The sequence below is a fragment of the Delphinus delphis genome, chromosome 19 (assembly GCF_949987515.2).
Source record: "Delphinus delphis chromosome 19, mDelDel1.2, whole genome shotgun sequence".
Lineage (NCBI taxonomy): Eukaryota > Metazoa > Chordata > Mammalia > Artiodactyla > Delphinidae > Delphinus > Delphinus delphis.
The window spans coordinates 12,995,528-13,017,137 of NC_082701.1; the positions used below are offsets into that span (position 1 = coordinate 12,995,528).

Below are 21,610 nucleotides of genomic sequence, written 5' to 3' on the forward strand. Positions count from 1 at the left end.
TAACTAGGGGTTGGTCAGCCAGTGTGCAGGTGGTGCTTGCTGTGTTGTGTGGGTTTGTTTTTCTCTGTTTCTTTTAAAATGGCCTGCCTTTGGCTACTGTTTTAGGTTATTTACATGAGAAGGAGATATGGAATTGGTTCAACTTCCTGAGCTGATTAGAAGGCGTAATGTTGCCTGTGTGGATACGCCTGTGTCTGACTGTGTAGCAAGGCCTTTTTGGCTTGTCTCCAGAGGGGCCACAAGTCAGAGGTCATTTCCCGTGTGGGGGGCTCAGTATTTTCTAAATCTGTTTTCCCCCTCAACTATTTGGAATTATTAACTAAAAACTGGACATGCTATCAATAATATTTTGAGATGTCTTTTTTTTTTTGGTAGGGGGGTAATATATTTTTAGAGCAGTTTTAGGTTCATAGCACGGTTGAATGGAAAGTCCAGAAATTTCCCATACACCCCCTGCCTCCACACACACAGCCTACCCTGCTATCAATATCCGCCACAGAGTGGGATATTTGTACAGTCAATGAACCTGCATCCACAGGTCATAATCACGCAAAGTCCATAGTTTGCAATACGGCTCACTCTTGGTTTTGAACATTCTATAGGTTTAGACAAGTGTATATTTACATGTATCCACCGTATTATGGTACCATACAGAGTAGTTTCACTGCCCTTAAAATCCTCTGTGCTCCACTTACTTATCCCTCCCTCTTCCAACCCCACCCCTGGCAACCACTGATCTTTTTACTGTCTCCATAGTTTTGCCTTTTTCAGGATGTCACAGAATTAGAATCACACAAATATGTAGCCTTGTCTGATTAGCTTCCTTCACTTAGTAATGTGCAGTTAAGTTTCCTCCTGTCTTTTCAAGGCTTGATAGCGCCTTTCTTTTTAGTACTTGATAATATTGGATTGTCTGGATGGACCACAGTTTATGTGCTGGATCATATGGTAAGAGTATGTTTAGTTTTATAAGAAACTGACAAATTGTCTTCCAAAATGGCTGAACCATTTTGCATTCCCACCAGCAATGAACAAGAGTTCCTATTGTTCCATACCCTTCTCAACATTTGGTGTTGCCACTGTTTTGGATTTTTACCATTCTGCATGGTTGTATCTCATTATTGTCTTAATTTGCATTTCCTTGATTAACATATTATGTGGAACATCTTTTCTTATATTCATTTGCCATGTGTATATCTTTATTGGTGAGTTGTCTGTTCGGCTCTTTTACTCATTTTTATTTATTTTAATAAATTTATTTATTTTTATTTTTGGCTGCATTGGGTCTTCGTTGCTGCACACGGGCTTTCTCTAGTTGCGGCAAGCGGGGGATACTCTTTGTTGCAGTGCGCGGGCTTCTCATTGGGTGGCTTCTCTTGTTACAGAGCATAGGCTCTAGGTGTGCAGACTTCAGTAGTTGTGGCACTCGGGCTCAGTAGTTGTGGCTCGTGAGCTCTAGAGCGCAGGCTCGGTAGTTGAGGCACACGGGCTTAGTTGCTCTGCGGCATGTGGGATCTTCCTGGAGCAGGGCTCGAACCCGTGTCCCCTGCATTGGCAGATGGATTCTTAACCACTGCGCCACCAGGGAAGCCCTTTTGCTCATTTTTAAATCAGGTTATTTGTTTTCTAGTCCAGTTTTAAGAGTTCTTTGTGTGATTTGGATAACACCCCTTTATCAGGTATGTCTTTTGGAAATATTTTCTCCCAGTCAGGCTTGTCTTCAAATACTTTCAGTGAAATGTCTTTGAAAAATAAAGAAACAATAAAGATTTATTGAGTGCTTACTATGTTCTGACACAATTGTAAGTGCTCTTAAAATTTTTTTCTTAAGTTGTGGTAAAATACGCATAACATAAAATGTACTATCTGAACCATCTTTAGGGTGTACAGTTCGGTGACATTAAGCACATTCACACTGCTGTGCAACACCACCACCTCCAAAACACTTTTCTTCTGGTAAAACTGAAACTCTGTGCCCATTAGACACTAATTCCCTCCCCTCCCCTGGCCCAGCCACCACCAGTCTACTCTCTATCTCTATGAATTTGACTCCTCTAGGGACTTCATATAGAATCTCACAGTGTTTGTCCTTTTGTGTCTGACTTATTTCACTCAGCATAATATCTTCAAGATTCATCCATGCTGTAGCCTGTGCCAGAATTTTCTGATGAAATGTCTTTTTAAAAAAGAAAAACACATTGCAATTTGGTCATTTGTGGAGGCTAATCAAATTATTGAGGGTCAAACATGATTCACAAGTGAATCATGTTACCAGCGAGGCAGTAGGTGAGACAACCTTTTTGCACACTGATGAACACTTCTTTTAAGGGACTTTGTGAGCTACTCTGGGGTGTGGGGAGGCACCACAAGGGGGGAGTTGAAGAAATGACAGTGAGCAGAGAGGCAGACACTGCTGGTCTGCTTGGAACCCAGGGCCTTTGCCTCTTGAGGCAGGCTTCTCTTTGCTTGTTTACTTGTTTGTTTGAATAGTTCTGGGTTCTACTTTGAGAGCTGTCACTAGAAACTGGTGTTGTGAGAGGGAGTCTTGCTGTTTTTACTATTTCATGGCTTTTAAATTTTGTGCCATGCACATTTATTGCCTGTTAATGACAGCAACAAAAATACTAATTGATATTCTACTCTGGACAGTAGCTTAATGGATTTTTTTTTTTTTTGAAGTAAGCCATCTGATTTCCCCTTCAACAATCAGAATTATTTCTGGAGAAATTCTTAAGGAAATGGTACCATTTCTAACCCAGCAGGCATACACAGATCTCACCCGGAACCTAAGGAGCCAGACATATTTCAGAATCAGAGTAGTTTGGATTTTAGAAAAGTAGTACAGTGTGTGTACTGTATATTGTTTCAAATTCCCAGCACCCTGTAATCCAACACATTAGAATTTCTGTTACAAAACACATGAATTTTCTAAGTGGGATAATTAAAGGCTAGAATTAGCTCTTTCTCAGTTCAGATCAGAATTGGCTGCAAATCATTTCAGATCAGGTTTTTTGGAGCTATTTGCTTTTTGGAATTTGTGAACAAGGGGTTGTGGGCCTGTATAAGGTAGAGGCCTTTAAGGCAAGTCATTGTGGTAGGATATGAAGAGTAAGATGCTGATAGGTGGCTGTCCTCCAGCCCAGAGTCTGCAGTCCTGCTGTTTCTCTCTGCTCAAGTATCCTCCTTTCCTCCTGTGAGCTGATGTCTATCAAGGACCAGGGCTCACACTGTCCCCAGTCTGCTCTGCTTCTCTGAATTCATAGAGTTATTTATCTGTCCCCTTCATTCCACTTGAACATTTCTCAGATCTTTCCCTTACCTTCCTGCTGCATAGCTCTTGACTTAGCGATTTTTCACCTGGCCTTCTGGAGTACTTTCTTAGTTGGTCTCTAGTCTTGTCACCGTCTACAATTTGTTCTTATTTTTGTCTTTAGTATAATCTACATACAGAAAAGCTCAATATAGATCCTAAGTATAAAGCTTAATGAGAACCCACGGTGTAACCTGCCCCCAGTTAAGAAACATTGCCTTGTCAGCGCACAGAAGCCCGCCATGTGTCCCTCCTAGCCACAGAACCACTATCCCGAGTTCTAAACTGTGTAGAGTGTTTGCTTTTGATTTCGTATACATGGAGTTATACAGAATGTACTTCAGAGGGTGGTGCTGGCTTTTCACTGAGTAAAATGTTTTTGAGATTAGCCCATATTTCTGTACTTGGCTGTGGATCATTCATTCTCATTGCTGTAAAGTATTGAATAATGTGAGTATAGTGCAGTTTGATATTTTGCCATAGATGGACATTTAGGTAGTTTTATTTGGGGCTATTATAATGGATAATGCTGCTATGAGTCTTACAGATTTTTTTTTTAAGTGGAAGACTTTTTTAGTTGAACACTTGATTGAGATTCTGGTAGCTGTGTTTTGACAAGCACGTGCACGTTTCTGTTAGATAAGCTTCAGTGGCTCGCAGGATGTACGTATGTTCGGCTTTCATAGGTACAACCACTTTGGAAAACACTTTCTGCATTTACACTTCTTTGACACTGTGTAAGATAGAGTTCAGGTGTCTTCACAGCTTCGTCACATTGGCATTTTCTCTTTTTCATTTTAGGTTTTCTAATGGGTATGTTGTGGTATTGTACTGTGGTTCTAATTTGCATTTGTCTCATGACTAATGACGTTGATCTTTTCCTGTGCATATTGGCCATTCAGCGTAGTATTTTGAAAAGACTTTCCTGCAGATTGAGCAAATGAACACCTCTTGTGTGCAGCTGACCTAATAAGTGAGAAGTCTAAATGCATCTGCAGGTATTCAGCATCGGCAATACATCAGTGTGGAGGGTGACGCTGCATCAGAACTGCCGATTCAGAGAGCAGACCTCATGGGTTATGCTTTTGTTTTCCTACCCATAAAGTGGAAATTATCTTTTTATAAACTGCCTCAAGAACGGAATGCCTTACTCCATTGTCGAACATATGTAGCAACTGTCCATTTAATAAGGAACTTGATGCAGTCATGTCTCTTACTGCTGTGTAATTGGTAGCCTTATCAATGGTTTAAAAAACACAATCCTAGGATGGAGGAAGTGGGTGAAGCGGGGAGGGTCAAAATTACAAACTCCCAGCTGTAAGATGAATAGGTCCTGGGGATGTAATGTACAACATGGTGCCTGTAGATAACAATACTGTATTGTAAATTTGAAAGTTGGTAAGACAGTAAATCTTAAAAGTTCTGCATACACACACACACACACACACACACACACAGACTGTAACTATTGAGTTGATGGTGTTAACTAACCTTAGTGTGCTAATCAATCTGCACTATATGCATTTATCATTACCTTACATGATCTTAAACTTATATCATGTTATATCTCAATATAACAAAAAAATTCCACAATCCTAGACATTATATTCCTTGTGTTTGGAACCTCACAGGGAAAACAAAAGTGATGTTTTCTCTAGTACATTAGTCTCCAGAGTGTGTGTGTGTACCCCAGAAAGAGATCAAGATGATCTTTTAGAATTTTGGAAGAAGATATACTTCTGATTGTTTTTCTCGTCCTGTTTGGTTGCTATTTTTATGTTTTATAATGTGTAGTACAGTAATATAATTTATACATATGTGAATGTGTTGTTGCCACATTAATCTTTTCTTTTAAAAAACATTTTTTGAGGTATACTTTACATAGGATAAAACAAAGCTATTTTGGGGCTTCCCTGGTGGTGCAGTGGTTAAGAACCTGCCTGCCAACGCAGGGTACATGGGTTCGGGCCCTGGTCTGTGAGAATCCCACATGCCGCGGAGCAGCTAAGTGCGTGCGCCACAACTGCTGAGGCTGCGCTCTGGAGCCCGCGAGCCACAACTGCTGAAGCCCGCGTGCCTAGAGCCCGTGCTCCACAACAAGAGAAGCCACCGCAATGGGAAGCCCACGCACTGCAGCAAGGAGTGGCCCCCGCTCGCCGCAACTAGAGAAAGCCCACCCGCAGCAACGAAAACCCAATGCAACCAAAAATAAATAAAATAATTTTTTTTAAAAAAAGCTATTTTAAGGGTACCTTTCAAAGAGTTTTGACGGATGCATATATTTATGTAACCAAAACTTCAATCAAGATAATAGAACATTTCTCCCTCCCAGAATCTCTTTCCTGCCCTTTTACCCCTCTTCACTAAACTGAAAGTCCTAGGCAGTCACTGATCTGCCTTTCATCACTGTAGACTAGTTCTGTCTTTTCTAGGATTTCTTAAGAATTGAATCATGCAGTGTGTACTCTTCAGTTTGGCTTTTTTTGATTAACATGTTTTTGAGATTCATCCATGTTGCTTGTTTGGGCACTTTTTTTGGGTTCTGTTTTGGTTTTGCAACTTTATTTATTTATTTTTGGCTGCACTGGGTCCTTGCTGATGCGTGTGGGCTCTCTTTTTAGTTGCAGCGAGTGGGGGCCACTCCTCGCTGTGGTGTGCAGGCCTCTCATTAAGGTGGGTGGCCTCTCTTGCTGCAGAGCACGGGCTCTAGGCATGCGGGCTTCTGTAGTTGTGGCACATGGGCTCAGTAGTTGTGGCTCGCGGGCTCCAGAACGCAGGCCCAGCAGTTGTGGCACACGGGCCTACCTGCTCTGCTGCATGTGGGATCCTCCTGGACCAGGACTCAAACCTGTGTCCCCTGCATTGGCAGGCGGATTCTTAACCACTGTGCCACCAGGGAAGCCCCCAGTTTTTTCCTTTGTGATTGTTGAGTGGTAGTTGAGAAATATCTTCTTGCATGGACTTAACATCATTGGTTGATCCATTCACCTGTTGCTGGACACCTGGGTCATTTCCAGGTTGAATTGTTATGCATCCTGCTGCTGTGAACATTCATGAAGGAGCCTGTGTGGACAGATGCTCTCATTTCTCTTTGTCAAATGCCTAAGAGTGGAGTGGCTTTACCAAGAAGCCAACAGACTTTCCCAAAGCAGTCCCACCCTTTTATATTCCCGCCAGCAGTGTGGGAGAGTTCTAGTTGCTCTGTGACCTCATCAGCACTTGGTTTTGTCAGTTTTTTCATATTAGCCATTCTGTGGGTGTGCAGTGGTATCTTATTGTGGTTTTGACTTGCATTTCACTGATGACCAATGATGTTGAGCATATTTTCATGTGCTTGTTAGCCATTTCTGTACTACTTTAGTGAAGGTCTCTTTGACCATTTTTAATGGGTTGTGTTCTTATTGAATTTTAAGAATTCTTTGTATATCCTGAACACAAGTCATCTGTGAGCTATGTGTATTATGAATATTTCTCCGATTCTGTCCCTTGCCTTTTCATTTCTTGATAATATATTAGCCATATGTTGACTCCTGCTTAATTTTTCACTTAAAAGTGTACAATCAAAAATATTTGGAGGCTACTGCTCTTCTGCATTGGCAGAAGGAATTGCTGGGGAGAGGAAGGAGGGAGCCCAGGCCCTGCCCCACAGCTTTGCTTGTGAGTTCAGTCTGAGTCAGGTGTCTGTTGGAGAGCCTGCTTTGGTTTCATGTGAATGTTATTTTGGCAAGTTTGGGGTAATCTCAAGAGTAGTCCCACCTCAAAGGGGTAGTCGCTTCTCTCTGAGCACCTACTGTATGCTCAGCACGATTGACTGTTTGCTGCTACCGTCAGCGACATGGACGGAGGGCCCACCCAGCCATCTGCACCCAGAGCCGTGGGTGTGGTGGCTTGTGATCCAGGCGAGAGAGGGCTCAAGACTGCTGGAAGCACAAAGCATCACATTGACTACACTAATATCCAGTACTGCCTTCACCCTCAGCTTGGCATCAGGATTTTTAATGAGTGTGCTTCTCTGAGTCAGCCTTTCCCCCAACAGCAAATTGCCACGCAAAGTAGTAGATAAGGCAGCTCTTTCCAGTACCTTCATTAATGGAATCGCAGTGCAGTAAGTGGCCAACAGACAAAATTCTTCTCCAAGCCAAAGAAAAACCTCAGAAGCAGTTGTGAAGCTGCTGGTCACATGTGTTGCTGGAAAACCCAACACCAGCTCTCTAAATTGGGTCAGGAATGTTTCTGGAATCAAGACTTCGTGGTCTGTGGGTACAAAAGCAGATCTGCCTATGGAAATGCACCATTTCCTACTAGTCTTAGGATACAGGGCCAGCTCCATAATACATCGGGTCCAGTGCAAAATGAAAGTGTGGATTAAGAATGCTGCAAAAATCTCCAAGGATATATTGTACAACAAAGGGAATATAGCCAATATTTTATATCTATAAATGGAACATAACCTTTAAAAATTGTGAATCGCTGTGTTGTACACTGGAAACATATAATATTGTACATCAACTATACCTCGTTTTTTTAAGAAGCTGCAAAAAGCTTTTCATTTCTTTTGTGGTCTCTCTCTCTCAACCTGCTGCGGTATTTTTGTTATTAATATCAAGCTTTCTTAGGTGGAGGGGTACTCGCGGGGCAAGTGCAGACTCTCCCAGGTGCCCAAGGTGCCCCTGTCCAGGCCCCATCCTGGACAGTGGGTGGTCGTGGAGGGGAAGGGGGTGGGGGAGGCAAGATGTGTGTGAACTGAGCCTCCACGCCCCAGGCTGTGGTCCTTTGACCCATTGGACCTCATTTACAAGACACAGACTCAGATAAAATGATGAAGGAGATTTCAGGGTGCTGGCTACGGAACATTCAGCCTCATCTGGGCCCTTCTGAGCACAACGCCTGTTCGACTCACTAACTAGCCACATGCCTGCAGTGGCCCTGTCCACGCAGAAAAGCTTTGTTTCACGTGCTGTGTAGTTTCTAAGTCACCTCAAAGCTAAACATGCAGTGAAAGTGCTTCACTCAAAGATAAATCTCGCAGGGCCTGAGCCCAGGTTGCAGGTGTCTTATTGTTTTTTTGGGTTTTTTTTTTGCGGTACGCAGGCCTCTCACTGTTGTGGGCTCTCCCGTTGCGGGGCACAGGTTCCGGACGCGCAGGCTCAGCGGCCATGGCTCACAGGCCCAGCCACTCCACGGCATGTGGGATCTTCCCGGACCGGGGCACGAACCTGTGTCCCCTGCATTGGCAGGCAAACTCTCAACCACTGCGCCACCAGGGAAGCCCCGCAGGTGTCTTATTGAATCAGACTTTTGAGGCTCTGGTTAGAAGTTCATGCTAGGGACTTACCTGGTGGCGCAGTGGTTAAGAATCCTCCTGCCAATACAGGGGACACGGGTTCGAGCCCTGGTCCAGGAAGATCCTACATGCCATGGAGCAACTAAGCCCATGCGCCATAACTACTGAGCCTGCTTTAGAGCCCACAAGCCACACCTGCTGAAGCCTGCGTGCCAGCTACTGATACCATGCACCGCAGCTACTGAAGCCCGCGCACTCTAGGACCTGAGTGCCGCAGCTACTGCCTGTGTGCTGCAACTACTGAAGCGTGCGTGCCTGGAGCCTGTGCTCTGCAACAAGAGAAGCCACTGAAATGAGAAGCCTGTGCACCGCAACGAAGAGGAGCCCCCGCTCTCTCCGCAACTAGAGAAAGCCCACGCACAGCAACAAAGACCCAATGCAGACAAAAATAAAAAATAAATTTAAAAAAGAAGGAATAGCTTTATTATATATAAAAAGCAAATTCGGGGCTTCCTTGGTGGTGCAGTGGTTGAGAGTCCGCCTGCCGATGCAGGGGACACGGGTTCGTGCCCCGGTCCGGGAAGATCCCACATGCCGTGGAGCGGCCGGGCCCGTGAGCCATGGCTGCTGAGCCTGTGCGTCCGGAGCCTGTGCTCCGCAACAGTGAGAGGCCCGCGTACCGCACAAAAAAAAAAAAAAAAAAAAAAGAGAAAAAAAGAAATTCATGCTAAACCCAACAAAAACTATAGTAACGTGGCCTCTTTTAATAAACACCATTGTGTTTCATGAGTTTTATAGAATGTTTTATCATTTTTTGGGGTAAGAAGTCAAGCTGAGGTAAGGTGTTGCTTGAGGTTTACTGCAGAGGAGCAGCAGAGAAAATTGTGAACTACTTAGGGTTTCGGGCTCCTTCCAGTATGGTCTTCATTGTCCTAACCTGCCTTATAGTGGGTCAGGCTGTTGACCTGTGACTTGTGCTCTTTAATAAGTGGCTGCTGGCCTCCCAAAGACACCTCCTCTGAGGGGCAGCCCTCTCCTGAGCTGATGAGCTGCCCCTCCACATACCTTCTCCTGGGGCGAAGGGAGCACCCGCCAGGCTCTAAGTGGCCCTTTCAGACCCATGGTGGTGGCAGCTCAGCGTGACCAGTGGGTAGGACTGACTGGTGGTGTGGACATGTTGCTCTTGGAGCCACAGAAAAGGCAGCCCCAGGTGGGGGAGTGATTTATGAGTCACTGACAAATGTGATTGATTAAGGGCTACAATTCGTTAAAGGTTGTAGTAAAAGTTTTGATATTTCTGTCAAAAACTAGAGGAAACTAGTAGAAGAGAATGATCAAAGTGTATATATAGGCCCATTTAAAGTTCCTTCTTGGCTAAGTCCGCCTCAGGGTTTGGAAAGAAAAGGAATTTTTCTTCCATTTTTGTAAAAGATAAAAAAGAGGCATGGCTTGCCATCATAACTGAGTTGGGACTAGAACCCATTGTTAAACTCCCACAGTAGTGTGTCCTCCTGCAGGGTAATGCTTGCTTGAGTCCTGAAGGCTGTTCTCTTCCACCAGACCTGCTGGTTGCGTTTCTTAGGCTCTTTCTCCTCTGTGATGTGGCGAATGTACCCTCTCACTGCAGAGAACACCGAGTGTGTCTGTTCAGGTTTCAGGAGGGGCTGGTTGGACATCCCCCTGGGATTATGGGTAACGGGCACCTCAGAGGTCATGTGTCCACTTAGCCACTGCACCCCCCAGCCTGTTCCTCATCCATCCTCATCTCAGTAATTGGTACCAGCGTTCTTAGCCACACGAGCCAGATGTGAAGTCAGTCGTCCTGCGGTCTTCTCCCTTCTGTGCCCACACATATTGGTGGGTCATCAGGGCCGTTTATTTCCATCTCCCATACCAGTCAGATCCCGTCTCCTCTTTCTGTCCTCACTGCCTCACGTGGTGTGAGCACTGCACACCCTGGCTCCTTGGAAGCCTCCTCACTGGTTTCCTCATTTCCCCCCTTACCTCCCGATCCAGTCTTGGATGTAACTGTCCACACAGTTCTTCAAATGCAGAAGATCCTGTTGCCTTCCTCCTTGGCAATCACTGCTGCTCATAGCAAGTCATCGATGGCCTCAGAGCACTGTCCACCCTGTGTGACATGTTATTTTTATTAACACAGTCATTGCTTTGCCAATCCCGAGATTAAATGATCGGATTGTCTTCTTCTTATTAGATTATCTTTGTCAGCTGTCACAGGTGAATGACAGAGTAACTGGCCTCTCATTTCTTCCCTTGGAGAGCAGTTCAGCTGCTCAGCTAATGTCTCTGTGGCCAGTTGCATAGCTGAAAGGACTTGAAATGATTTTCCAGACATCCCTTGGGATTGCTAACACTAGGGAGGTGGTGGTATGTGGGGAGGGTCCTCGCTATAAGCCCTTCTGCCCATTGACCGCAGGTGTGGCCACGGAACTCGCTCCTTCTGTCTTTTCTCTCTGCCTTGGAACCAGCAGTATCCTCACTGGAGCCACTGCATCAGCCTGGGCCCCAGAGTGAGGGAAAAGTGGAGCAGAGCAGCCACAAGCAGCCACTTATGGGGTGGGTGGATGGTAGAAGCTGGACCCAGACCTTTGCTGTGAGCCACAGAGATCTTGGGCCGTATGTAGAACAGCAGGGTTCAGCCTATGCTGGCTGTCAGGACACTCAATGCTGTGCTCTAGGAACATGGTAGGGAGATACTGTTCTGTGTGAATATTGTTATATGTAGGATGGGACAAATCTTCCCAAGAGAGAAGAAATCCAGAGTACAGAGTATGGTGTCACCACAAACCACAGCTTCTTGGGTCACAATCTGGAAGCCCAGTGATGGGACGGTGTGTAGGTTTAACAGACATCAACTGTGTTGGGTGAATGTGAGGGCACAGGTGTCAGGGTCACTTGTGTGAATGTGGCCATGACCCTGTCCTGTGAACTCCAGAACTGGGGTTGTACTTCCCTGCTTAGCCCGAGGCTGACTATCAGGGACAAACAGACTCTGGAGGAGGGTCTGGAGTTGATAAGAATTGCAGTGAGGTGACATTTCATAACTGTGTCAGGGGTCCCACAAGATTGTCCTTGGAATTTGGTGGGATTCTGAAATGTATAGAAGACAGATAATGATGAGGGTGTGTCCCAGAGCAGGGCTCTCAGATTGTCTGTGGAGAAGGTCCACTCTGAACAAGTAGAAGAGTGAGTGGTTTCCAAACACTCTGTGTCTATGCTCACCTTGTCATGGCTCATGACACAGTTCCTGGCCTGGCTCAGGCCCAGCAACACCTGGAGTGGCACAGCCTAGATCATCAAGCTTTGCATGGGACATCTTGAAAGTTTCCAAATTTTTTTCTTTTTCTTTGAAATTACTCAGACCTATAGAAAAGTTGCAAAAATAGAACAGAGATTCTCATTTTCCCAGATTCCCCAAATATTAACATTTACCACACTTGCTTCATTGCTCTGTTTTTTCCCTGAAATTTTTGAGAATAAGCTGCATACGTGATGCATTTTTACCTCTAAAATATTTCCATGTGTATTTCCTAAAAAATTTCCTTCCATAACCACAGCCCAGGTACCAAAGCAAATTAGCGTTGATACAACACCGTGACCTAACCCACCGGCCTTAACTGGACTTAGCAGTCTTTTACTGATGCCCTTTTTCTAGAGTCAGATCACACATGCATTGAACTTTACCCTCATTTGTGACCATTCCTTGGCCTTTCTGTGTCTTCTGTGTTGATTTTTGTTTGGTTGGTTTTTTTTAAAGAAGTAGGGTCATCTGCTGGGGGTGAGATAGGAAGTTAGCAGGTCATAGATTTAGGGAGCTGGAGAAAGTTGGGGTTTTTTTGTTTGTTTTAATATTTATTTGGCTGCGCTCGGTCTTAGTGGCATGCAGGATCTTTATTTGCAGCATGTGGGCTCTTAGTTGCGGCACGTGGGATCTAGTTCCCTGACCAGGGATTGAACCCAAGCCCCCTACATTGGGAGCGTGGAGTCTTAACCACTGGACCACCAGGAAAGTCCCATTGTTTTGTAGAATATTTGAGGACAGGCCAGTTGTTTTGTAGAATATTTGTCTGATGTTTCCTCTTGGTGAGATCTGGGTTTGTTATTTTTAGCAGGAAATCCAAAGGTGAGGCAGTGTCTTCTTGGTGCCCCACGGCAGGGACACTGTTGCTGCGTTGTGCCCTGGCCATGAGGGTGGCATCTGCAGGCCTTGTCCCATTAAACTTTCTAAAATACTGTTTAAAAACTGAGGGACTCCAGAGTTATCCTAACAATGACTGTCTGAATCGCATTCAGACGTGTTGTTTTAAGTAGGTAGAAATGGAGCCCACTTGTGGGGAGATTTTTCCAACTCAGGAAGTGTGTCCGAGTAATCTGTGCCACGACAGAGAAGGATGACAGGAGGCTGGGGGACATGGTGGCTGTCCTCCCCCGGGGCCTGCCGTCACTGTGGATGCTGAGGTGGAAGGCTGCTCTGCTGCACTCACCTTTCCGAGTGGTGCTGTGGGGCCAGACCACTGTTCCTGCCTGTCTCGTCCTCTGTGGTGTAAAGGGTATGGGAGCCAACCTCTTCCTGAGGCCACCTACACCTCTGAAGTGGCCCAGTTGGACTTGGTTGTAGGGAATAGTTTGCCTAATTGGTTAATTGTTTGAACTTGCTTTGCATAGAGATATCACTAAATTTGACTTTCCGTTTGGTTGGAGGCTTATTTCAGTGTGGCTTATTATTTCTGCCTAGCTGTATGATGTTAGTGTTGAAGTATTTGCAGTAAGGCCTGGCTTTGTATTGATACATAAAGAACAGGTCTTCACGGACTTCCCTGGTGGCACAGTGGTTAAGAATCCGCCTACCAATGCAGGGGACACGGGTTCGAGCCCTGGTCTGGGAAGATCCCACATGCCGCAGAGCAACTAAGCCCGTGTGCCACAGCTACTGAAACCTGTACGCCTAGAGCCCGTGCTCCGCAACAAGAGAGGCCACCGCAAGGAGAAGCCCGCGCAACGAAGAGTGATCCCTGCTCGCCACAACTAAAGAAAGCCCGGGCGCAGCAGCGAAGACCCAATGCAGCCCCCGCAAAAATAAATAAATAAATAACAGGTCTTCAGAATCCTTAGAGCTTCTTTGTGAATCTGAAAATTCAGAGCTCTAAAATTCAGAGCTCTAGACCCAAGCCATTGGCTTGCATATCTCATTTGTAAGAGTTTCCATTCCAAGAAAAATGCCTGTCACCAAGTATAGGAGACTAAGAGAGAGGTGAAGAAAAGGATATTTGCAACTCTGAATCCATATTAAAATTGTTAATGTTTATTCAAGTAAAAGAAGCTTAGTTTTTGTCAGGGTCCTTGCCTAAGGTTGAAGCCATCAGCTGTTGTGTTGCTTCAGTTTTGACTCGTGGCTCAAGTTGCACGGCTTCTCAGAGGTGCTCAGTACCTGGTCATGTTTTGCTTAGGGGTTTGCCGTTCTGCTTTCTGCGGTCTGGTTTTTCTTATTGTTCATTTTAAAATCTTTCCCTTTTCTCTGTTATTTTGTCATATTTCTCAGAGTTCTCATAAACAGATGCATGTTTTTATACTGAGCTTTATTACAAATCTTTCAGGATCAGGTAAAGTATTTTTAAAGAGCACACGGTGTTAGGTATTGTGATGGTACGAAGCAGCGTGAGACCCGGGCAGCATGCTCTTAATTTCCCTAATCAGTGTAGTATCTTAGGCTCTTAAACCCTTTCCATGACCTGAAGTGCTTCATGGGAACGAGGACCAGCGTGCCCAGACGTAACAGCCTCTTGGTGGTGGTGTGGGGGAGACAGAGATCTGACACTCACCTTGCTTTGTCTGCTGTTTTAATGTTTTGCTGCTCTTTTTACTTTTGTGAAACAATTAATTAAAATTATCCCACTGTTTTTTTTTTAACATGTTGGGTAGGGTGGGCTGGGCTACCTACCTGCATTATTAATTTATTTTATTTCTTTTTGGTTGTGTGGCATGTGGGACCTTAGTTCCCTGACCAGAGATCCAGCCTGGGCCCCCTGCAGTAGAAGCATGGAGTCGTAACCACTGGACCGCCAGGGAAGTCCCTATCCCACTGTTTTTTATTTCTAGCTTAGAAAAGTCAAGCAGTGGCCATTCGCATTCCCTAAAGGGGAACAAGGATTTCATCACTAATGGAACTCCATAGAGAACTCAAACACTGTTTTGATATATTTTGCTTCGAATGTAACCTACATAGAAAAATCGGTTATAATTATAACATGGCTGCCCAGGTAAAGAAATACACCATTGTTAACCCAAAAGTATAGGAAATGTTCTGTGAACCCCCTGGCATGTTATCAACATTTTACCGATTTCTGTATCCATCTACAGATGGCTTTTTTAATTAAAAAAAAAAAAACCTCTCTACTGAAGTATACTACATACACAGAAGCGTGTATGTTTCATACATGTGTAACTCGATGAATTTTCACTAATAGGAACTCACCCATGTAATCATAACTCAGATTGAAAAACAGAAAGTTACCAGACTACCTGGGTAGCTTTTAAATGTGTTTTATGGCTCATACACGTATGAGAAGTTCATGCTAAGATGCAAACAGAGATACCATTTTCACCTGTCAAGGGGGTGGGGTTAGTGGCAGTGTCCACTGATGGCCGGGACACTCTCACATGCTGTCGGTCAGAGGCTGTCAGCAGGTGGCCTGACAGTGCCTTGCGTTGCTTTAGATGCCCTCTGTACCCTTGGAGCCTGAGGTTTATGGATGGCGCCTGTGCCGTGGAGACGATTGTTGTCTTTAATTGGAAACTTTGGGAATAGGATACTAAGGAAGGAAGTCCTCCATGTGGTGGTGCTAGCCCTGAAGGCAGCGCTCAGCCTGCGCTGAGGTCTGTCTGCGAACAGACCCTGTGGGTGACACTGAGGGAACGTGTAGACTGAGGGCCAACATGCAAGGTGTGGTCCTATTTTGTGGAAAGCAGAAATAAACCCCGGAGACATGTAGGTACCCCTTGGGGGAGGGAGGAGTCCCATTCTCACATTCCCGTGTTGGAATTGTGCACAGTGCTTTGTTGCTTCCGTGGCATGTGGAGGACAGGCAGGTGGGTGTGCTGCTCCTCTGGTTCAGTCTGGGCTTCTGTGAGTTCCCAGGTGATGACGGAACGAACAACACAGTGGATGGTGAGTGTCCAACTGTAGGAAAAGCAAGTACTATTGACATCTTACAGTGGGGCTGAAGGTAGTGTGGTTTTTTCATTTTAGTAAACATTTGAGTGTTTGATAAATATTTGAATTAATCCTCATGGTACTCTCAGAGATAGATGCTGTCATCTGTTCTGTGGATGAGGAAACAGGCACAGAGAGGTAACTGCTCTGCGGAATCGGATGCCCTCGTGCTGGGTGACGATGCTTGTTCTAACAGCCTGGCCTTCCTGGCGAACAGTGACTATCGCCTGAGGACAGGAGCTCGGGAACTACAAATGGGAGGAAAAGGAGGAAACTTCCTTACTCCTGTAATTGTTATATATATTGTGCTAGAAATTAAGGCCAGTCGGGTCTTAATCCCTTTCTTTTCTAGGCCTGGAGTTGATTATTCAGATCTCATGCTAGCGACAAAGGGGCAGCTGCAGTTGTGGGCTTCCCATTCGTTGTATTCATGTGATTTGCTTGTTTTAATTACCTTTTTAATGTATGAAACTGGGTACTTGTTCATTAATTCCAACAAGTGTGTACTGAGGGCCTTCTCTGTATATACCAGGGACTCTTCTGGTCTCCAGGTTATAGCAGTGAACTGAGCTTTGTTCTACTGGAGGTTGTATCCTATTGGGGTGACAACAAGCAAAAGTGGGGTAACACAGAATCATGTGGCCGGAGTGAAATGAAGAACAAGGTGGCAGCAAGGGCAGAGTGTGGGGCGGTCAGGAAACCCTCGGATAGGCAGCTGAGGGGTGGGAGGGGACCCCTGGGTAGTGAGCAAGAGGAGGAATGGACAAGAGGCAGGGATGTGGGGTCTGACCCACAGTGGGGTGGGGGCCTCTGGGGTATTAAAGTGGAGGGAGGACAGCATGAGAGAAGGACCTCGAGAAGGAAAGGGCTGTGCCCCGAGGGCAGCAGAGACAGAGGCTGGCCTTTTTGTATCTTTGAACACCACGTGCAGATCTTGCTGTTTTAGAAACACCCTGGCTACTGGCTGCAGACAGACTAGAGTAGGAACCTGAGAGAAGGGCTGGGCAAGAGATGTCATCAGAGGTAAGCAGGTGAGGGGCATGCCTGGGGCACCTCCTCCTTGCGATGGGACCTTCCATGCACTGCGGGGTTAGCAGCATTCCTGCCTGGCCTCCACCTACTCAGTGCCAAGAGCACATCTCCAGATCCCAAGCCTGTCTCCAGACCCTTACCCAGTGTAGATTAAGTGGTATTTGAGTCTTTTTTGAGTCTCCTCTCCCGTTTTTTTTTTTTTCCTGTTGGACTGGTCTAAATGATGTTTTTGCTTACTAGTGTTTTTAAATCATGTGATGCCTCCTTTGTGTTTCCCTCATTAATCGACTTGTAACATGTGAGGTGAACTTGAAATGGGCTTCTCTCCGACTCTTCCATGCAAGTCGAGGCTCCAGTATGTTTGGGGACACTCGGGCTCTGCGACCTGTTGTGGATGGGGCATCCTGCCCACCGATCGGCAGATGGGCGCTGACAGTTGGCTTTTCTTTTTTAGGTGCACGTTCAGGTTCCCGAGCACAAACATCAAGATCACATTCACTGCCCTGTCCAGCGAGAAGAGGGAGAAACAGGAAGCGCCCGAGTCCCCCGTGAAGCCCGTGCAGGCTCACATCTCGCCGCTGACCATCAACATTCCAGACACCATGGCCCACCTCATCAGCCCCCTCCCCTCCCCCACAGGAACCATCAGGTACACAGCAGCTTCCATGGTAGACGGGGTCACCGTGGGGTCAGGGTGTGCATGTGCCAAGGTGGACATGACCCTGTCCAAATTTCAGTCCTTGCCTCTTGCGTGGGACATTCAGAAGCCATCGTACGTCACAGTAGTGGGCAGCAGCGCACAGCAACGTCTTCTCCCTTCCCTGGGGCTGACCTACATGGAGAGGGAGATGTTGAGGGCACTTAAAATATTGTTTAGTTTCTGAGCACTGTTTGCTCTTAGTTTCCTGCATATGAAACACAGTTCACAAATGTTCCTTGTTTTCACTGGGGATTCTTTTATTTGAGTGTAAGTTTAAAGGATAGATGATTTGTCTTATTGGTCTGAAATGTGAGGTGGGTTTTCAGTTGCATTTTGAGTTTTTTGGTTTCCTACAATTTCATGCAAATTCTGATGACTTACACTTTGGATTACTGAGTTTGACCACAGTGAGGTGACAAACTTGTTTGTCCTGATGTCCTAAGAGAGACTGGGAGCCTCAGGAAGTGGAGGATGGTGCCTTCAAGGCGTGCTCTCCACTGCATAACCCGCGCTTTCAGGGGGCAGTAGCTGAGGGTCAGGTCAGGAATTGCCTGGGACCAGCAGGCGTGACCCTGTCCTAGGGTCAGATGGTCGGTCCTCCTGTGTTCTGTTGGGTCTTAGAAGAGTGAAGTATGTATTCAGGCATCTTCTTCCATGTGAGTAATGTTAGACTTAGGTGCAAAAGGAACACATTTACTTCTCTTGAGAGCCAAGCTCCTACTGTCCAGGTGTGTCCACAGGGCATGGCTGGCAGGCAGAGAAGGCCTTGCCTCGTCCACTGGGACTGACCCCTACATGTAGCAGAGCAAGGAGGGCACAGAGGGAACACGGGCAGCTCTGGGTTGTAGCTTTTAGTCGGACACTTCTGTTTCTTATCTTAAAAACCAGCATGGACAGAAAGGTATCCTTCTGGAAAGGCCTGGAAGGAGTGTCGGGTAGACTCTGGCTGTACCCTTGCTTGGTGTTATGTGAGTGCAGCTGCTCCCGGGCCCCTTCTCTGCCCCCTGCCATGGCTGCTCTGCTGAGGATACTGCCTCTGTCTCTCCCACTTGGTTGAATTTGTCTGTATGTGACTAGATGGACCAGGTGCACTTACCTGTGCACCAGGTAAGTGTGGCAGTGGGTAGGCAGAAGACAGCAGCCGGTGGCCCGATTTTTATTCAGCACCGTGTGAAAAGTGCACAGAATTCACAGAGGAAGAGGAGAAAGCCCGTGTTTACCCACGTGGGACAACGGCCCACAGTGGAAGCAGCAGCCTTAGGGTCAGATCACTGACACACTGCCTGGCCATGTGGAGACAGAAGTTCTGTGGGCGCTCAGGGAACTGGAGGTGGTTGGAAACTTTAGGGATTGGGTCAGGAGCTGATGCAGTCTCTCCTCACCCCCTGCCCCATCTTCATGCTGTTTTCCTTGCTCATCCCCTCTACATATCCCACGCCAGCACTGAGCAGCAGAGCACCCCCCCTGTTGAGACAGCTCATGGTGGTGGAGCCCACCACCACCCAGCCAGTGGGGCCACTCACCACATTGGCCCTTCATTTATGTTAGCTAGTTTTAAATCATTAAGCAGGAGTTCCAAGAGTGTGGTCCTGCCATCTGTCTTGTTCCTCTCTCCCCAGTGCTTTAAGAGTTGTTCCTGGCATGCGGTAAACACTTGTTCCGTGGGTGAGTGCATATACTGACGGTGCATGTTCATGGTAGAGAGCCCAGTAGTGTTCAGGGGGTGCCAGGTAATAGTGTGTTGTTCCACCTCCTGGGCCCCTCCTTTCCAGTTCAGTTTTTTGGAGGTAACTACTGTTTCTTAGGTATTTTTTCCAGAAATTTTCTATACATTTGCAATACTTGACTTTTTTTTATCCAAAACATAAATGAGATCTAACCATACATACTGTCCTATAACTTACTGGATTTTTAAAACAGTCTTATCTTGGCATCCTTCCATTTCAGTAGCTTGTTCTCTTTTGTAAAGTATAATACTGTACAGAAAAGGGAGAGTAAGTTAAATACATAACTTGGTGAATTATCACAAGTGAATGTGGCTCTTAATCAGCAGAGATCAAGAATCAGAACATTCTCAGCATCATGGCCAAGCCCTACCTTGTGAAAAAAAAAAGTGCATGTTTGAAAACAGGTTCCTGTTTCTGATTTCTGGGTGTTCCCTGTGAGCCCGTCACAGCCTGCGTGTCTGTATCCACGGCCTCCTCCCCTCTTTGTGCGTCCTGTCTTCAGCCTCGCTGCTGTCCCCGTCTCTTCAGACTCCCCCTGACCTTTCCAGTGTAGCTGGAAGCCATGTCCTTTGTTGCAGCCTGTCCTCAGCTCCCTGGTGGGAGGGGGCGAGCAGAGCAGTGGTCTGTGTCCCTCTACCAGGCTGAGCCCTGGAGCCATCATGCATGGCTCTGTGTCCTTGGTAAGTTCCTAAGATGATACATGTGGAAGCAAATACCTGATTTCTTAGGGTGATCTTAAATTTCACAGAGTTAATGAGTCCATTTTTCCATGGAAAATGCTGAAGTTCTCTTACTTTTAAGATTTGTTTTCCTTGAAATAAGAGTCAGTTATTGAAACACAGTGTGATGTACGTTTTACCATAGACTAATAGGAGCAACCTTTTCTCGCCCACAGTGCTGCGAATTCCTGTCCATCCAGCCCCCGGGGAGCAGGGTCTTCAGGGTACAAAATGGGCCGTGTGATACCATCTGACCTCAATTTAATGGCCGACAACTCACAGCCAGAAAATGAGAAGGAAGCTTCAGGTGGAGACAGCCCAAAGGTAAATGTTTTATAGCCTCGAAACAGAACCCAGGGCCTGTTGGGGAGCCAGCTGTCCTCACTGCATTGCCTGCATGTCAAGGAACACCCCCCCAGGGCCTTTTGAGAAGTGCACGTCTGCACGGATGTTGGGTCATTGCTGAGCATGTTCTCAGTGCTGGGCACTAGAGATGCATTCTTTTGGTCGTTCAGCACTGGGCCCTCCTTGGTGGCAGCTATGGGCCCAGGTGCTGAGAGCTTGAACCCTTGGTCCTCACAAGGTCACTGCCTGGTGTCCTAGGAGACCACTCTTGGGATTTAGTCCTCCTGTCCCAGATGGTGAAGGTTGCACACACACATGTCTGAATGTACATGTGAACACATATGCACACAAACACACACTTTAGAGAGGACACATCAGTCCCCCTTTTGGATGGTAATTATTATTATTATTTTTAAAAATTTTATTTATTTATTTAATTTATTTGGCTGCATCGGGTCTTGATTGTGGCATGTGGGATCTTCGTTGTGGCACGCAGGATCTTTCATTGTGGCACGCAGGCTGTTCGTTGCGGTGCGCAGGCTTCTCTCTAGTTGTGGAGCACAGGCTGCAGAGCGTGCAGGCTCAATAGTTGCGGCATGCCTGGGCTCAGTAGTTGTGGTGCTTTGGCTCAGTAGTTGCAGCACACAGGCTTAGTTGCTATGCAGCATGTGGGATCTTAGTTCCCTGACCAGGGATCAAACCCACATGCCCTGCATTGGAAGGCGGATTCGTAACCTCTGGACCACCAGGGAAGTCCCTGGATGGTAATTATTGATGGCCCACAATAGGACCCTGCCTATTTCTATTCTTTGACCCAGTAATACCCCTTCTAGGACTTCATTTAGGGGAAATGGACAAAAATCTCAAAACAAAAGTTCATATAAAACAGAAAATTGAAAGCAACCTAAATGCCCCTAACTGAGGGAAGAATGATTAAGTAAGGGGATATTATGTGGCATAGTTACTGATATGGACGTGCTCTTGATGTAATGCTACGTGAAAAAATAAAACCAGGCATAGTATTACTTTATGTATTTATAAAATGTGGTATATTCGTGTCATAGGACACGTCATAGCCATGGGAATGGATAAGCTGTGGCCATGCACTGTCTCTCCACAGCAGCCAGGAGCCTCTTGCACAGGGTGCTGGGCAGGGGCAGACACAGAGGGGCACCCTCTGTTGGATTCCATTTTTGTCCATAGTCCATTTGCCTGTTTAAAACCAGGCAAAACTAAACTGTTTCAAGATGCATTCTTAGATG

The 21,610-nt window shown here is 46.1% G+C and overlaps 1 protein-coding gene across 2 annotated transcripts in view; it reads left to right on the forward strand.

The window, feature by feature from the left end:
- The window catches only part of FOXK2 (forkhead box K2), a 67,885-nt gene that overhangs the window by 24,531 nt on the left and 21,744 nt on the right, over window positions 1–21,610 (forward strand). The window contains exons 2-3 of one of the 2 annotated variants that reach the window (XM_059997643.1): window positions 17,324–17,506; window positions 20,180–20,327. In XM_059997643.1, coding sequence (XP_059853626.1) covers window positions 17,324–17,506; window positions 20,180–20,327 — 331 coding nt within the window. Of the gene's footprint in view, window positions 1–17,311; window positions 17,507–20,179; window positions 20,328–21,610 lie in introns of both variants that reach the window. The other variant, XM_059997642.1, reaches the window with a different exon arrangement.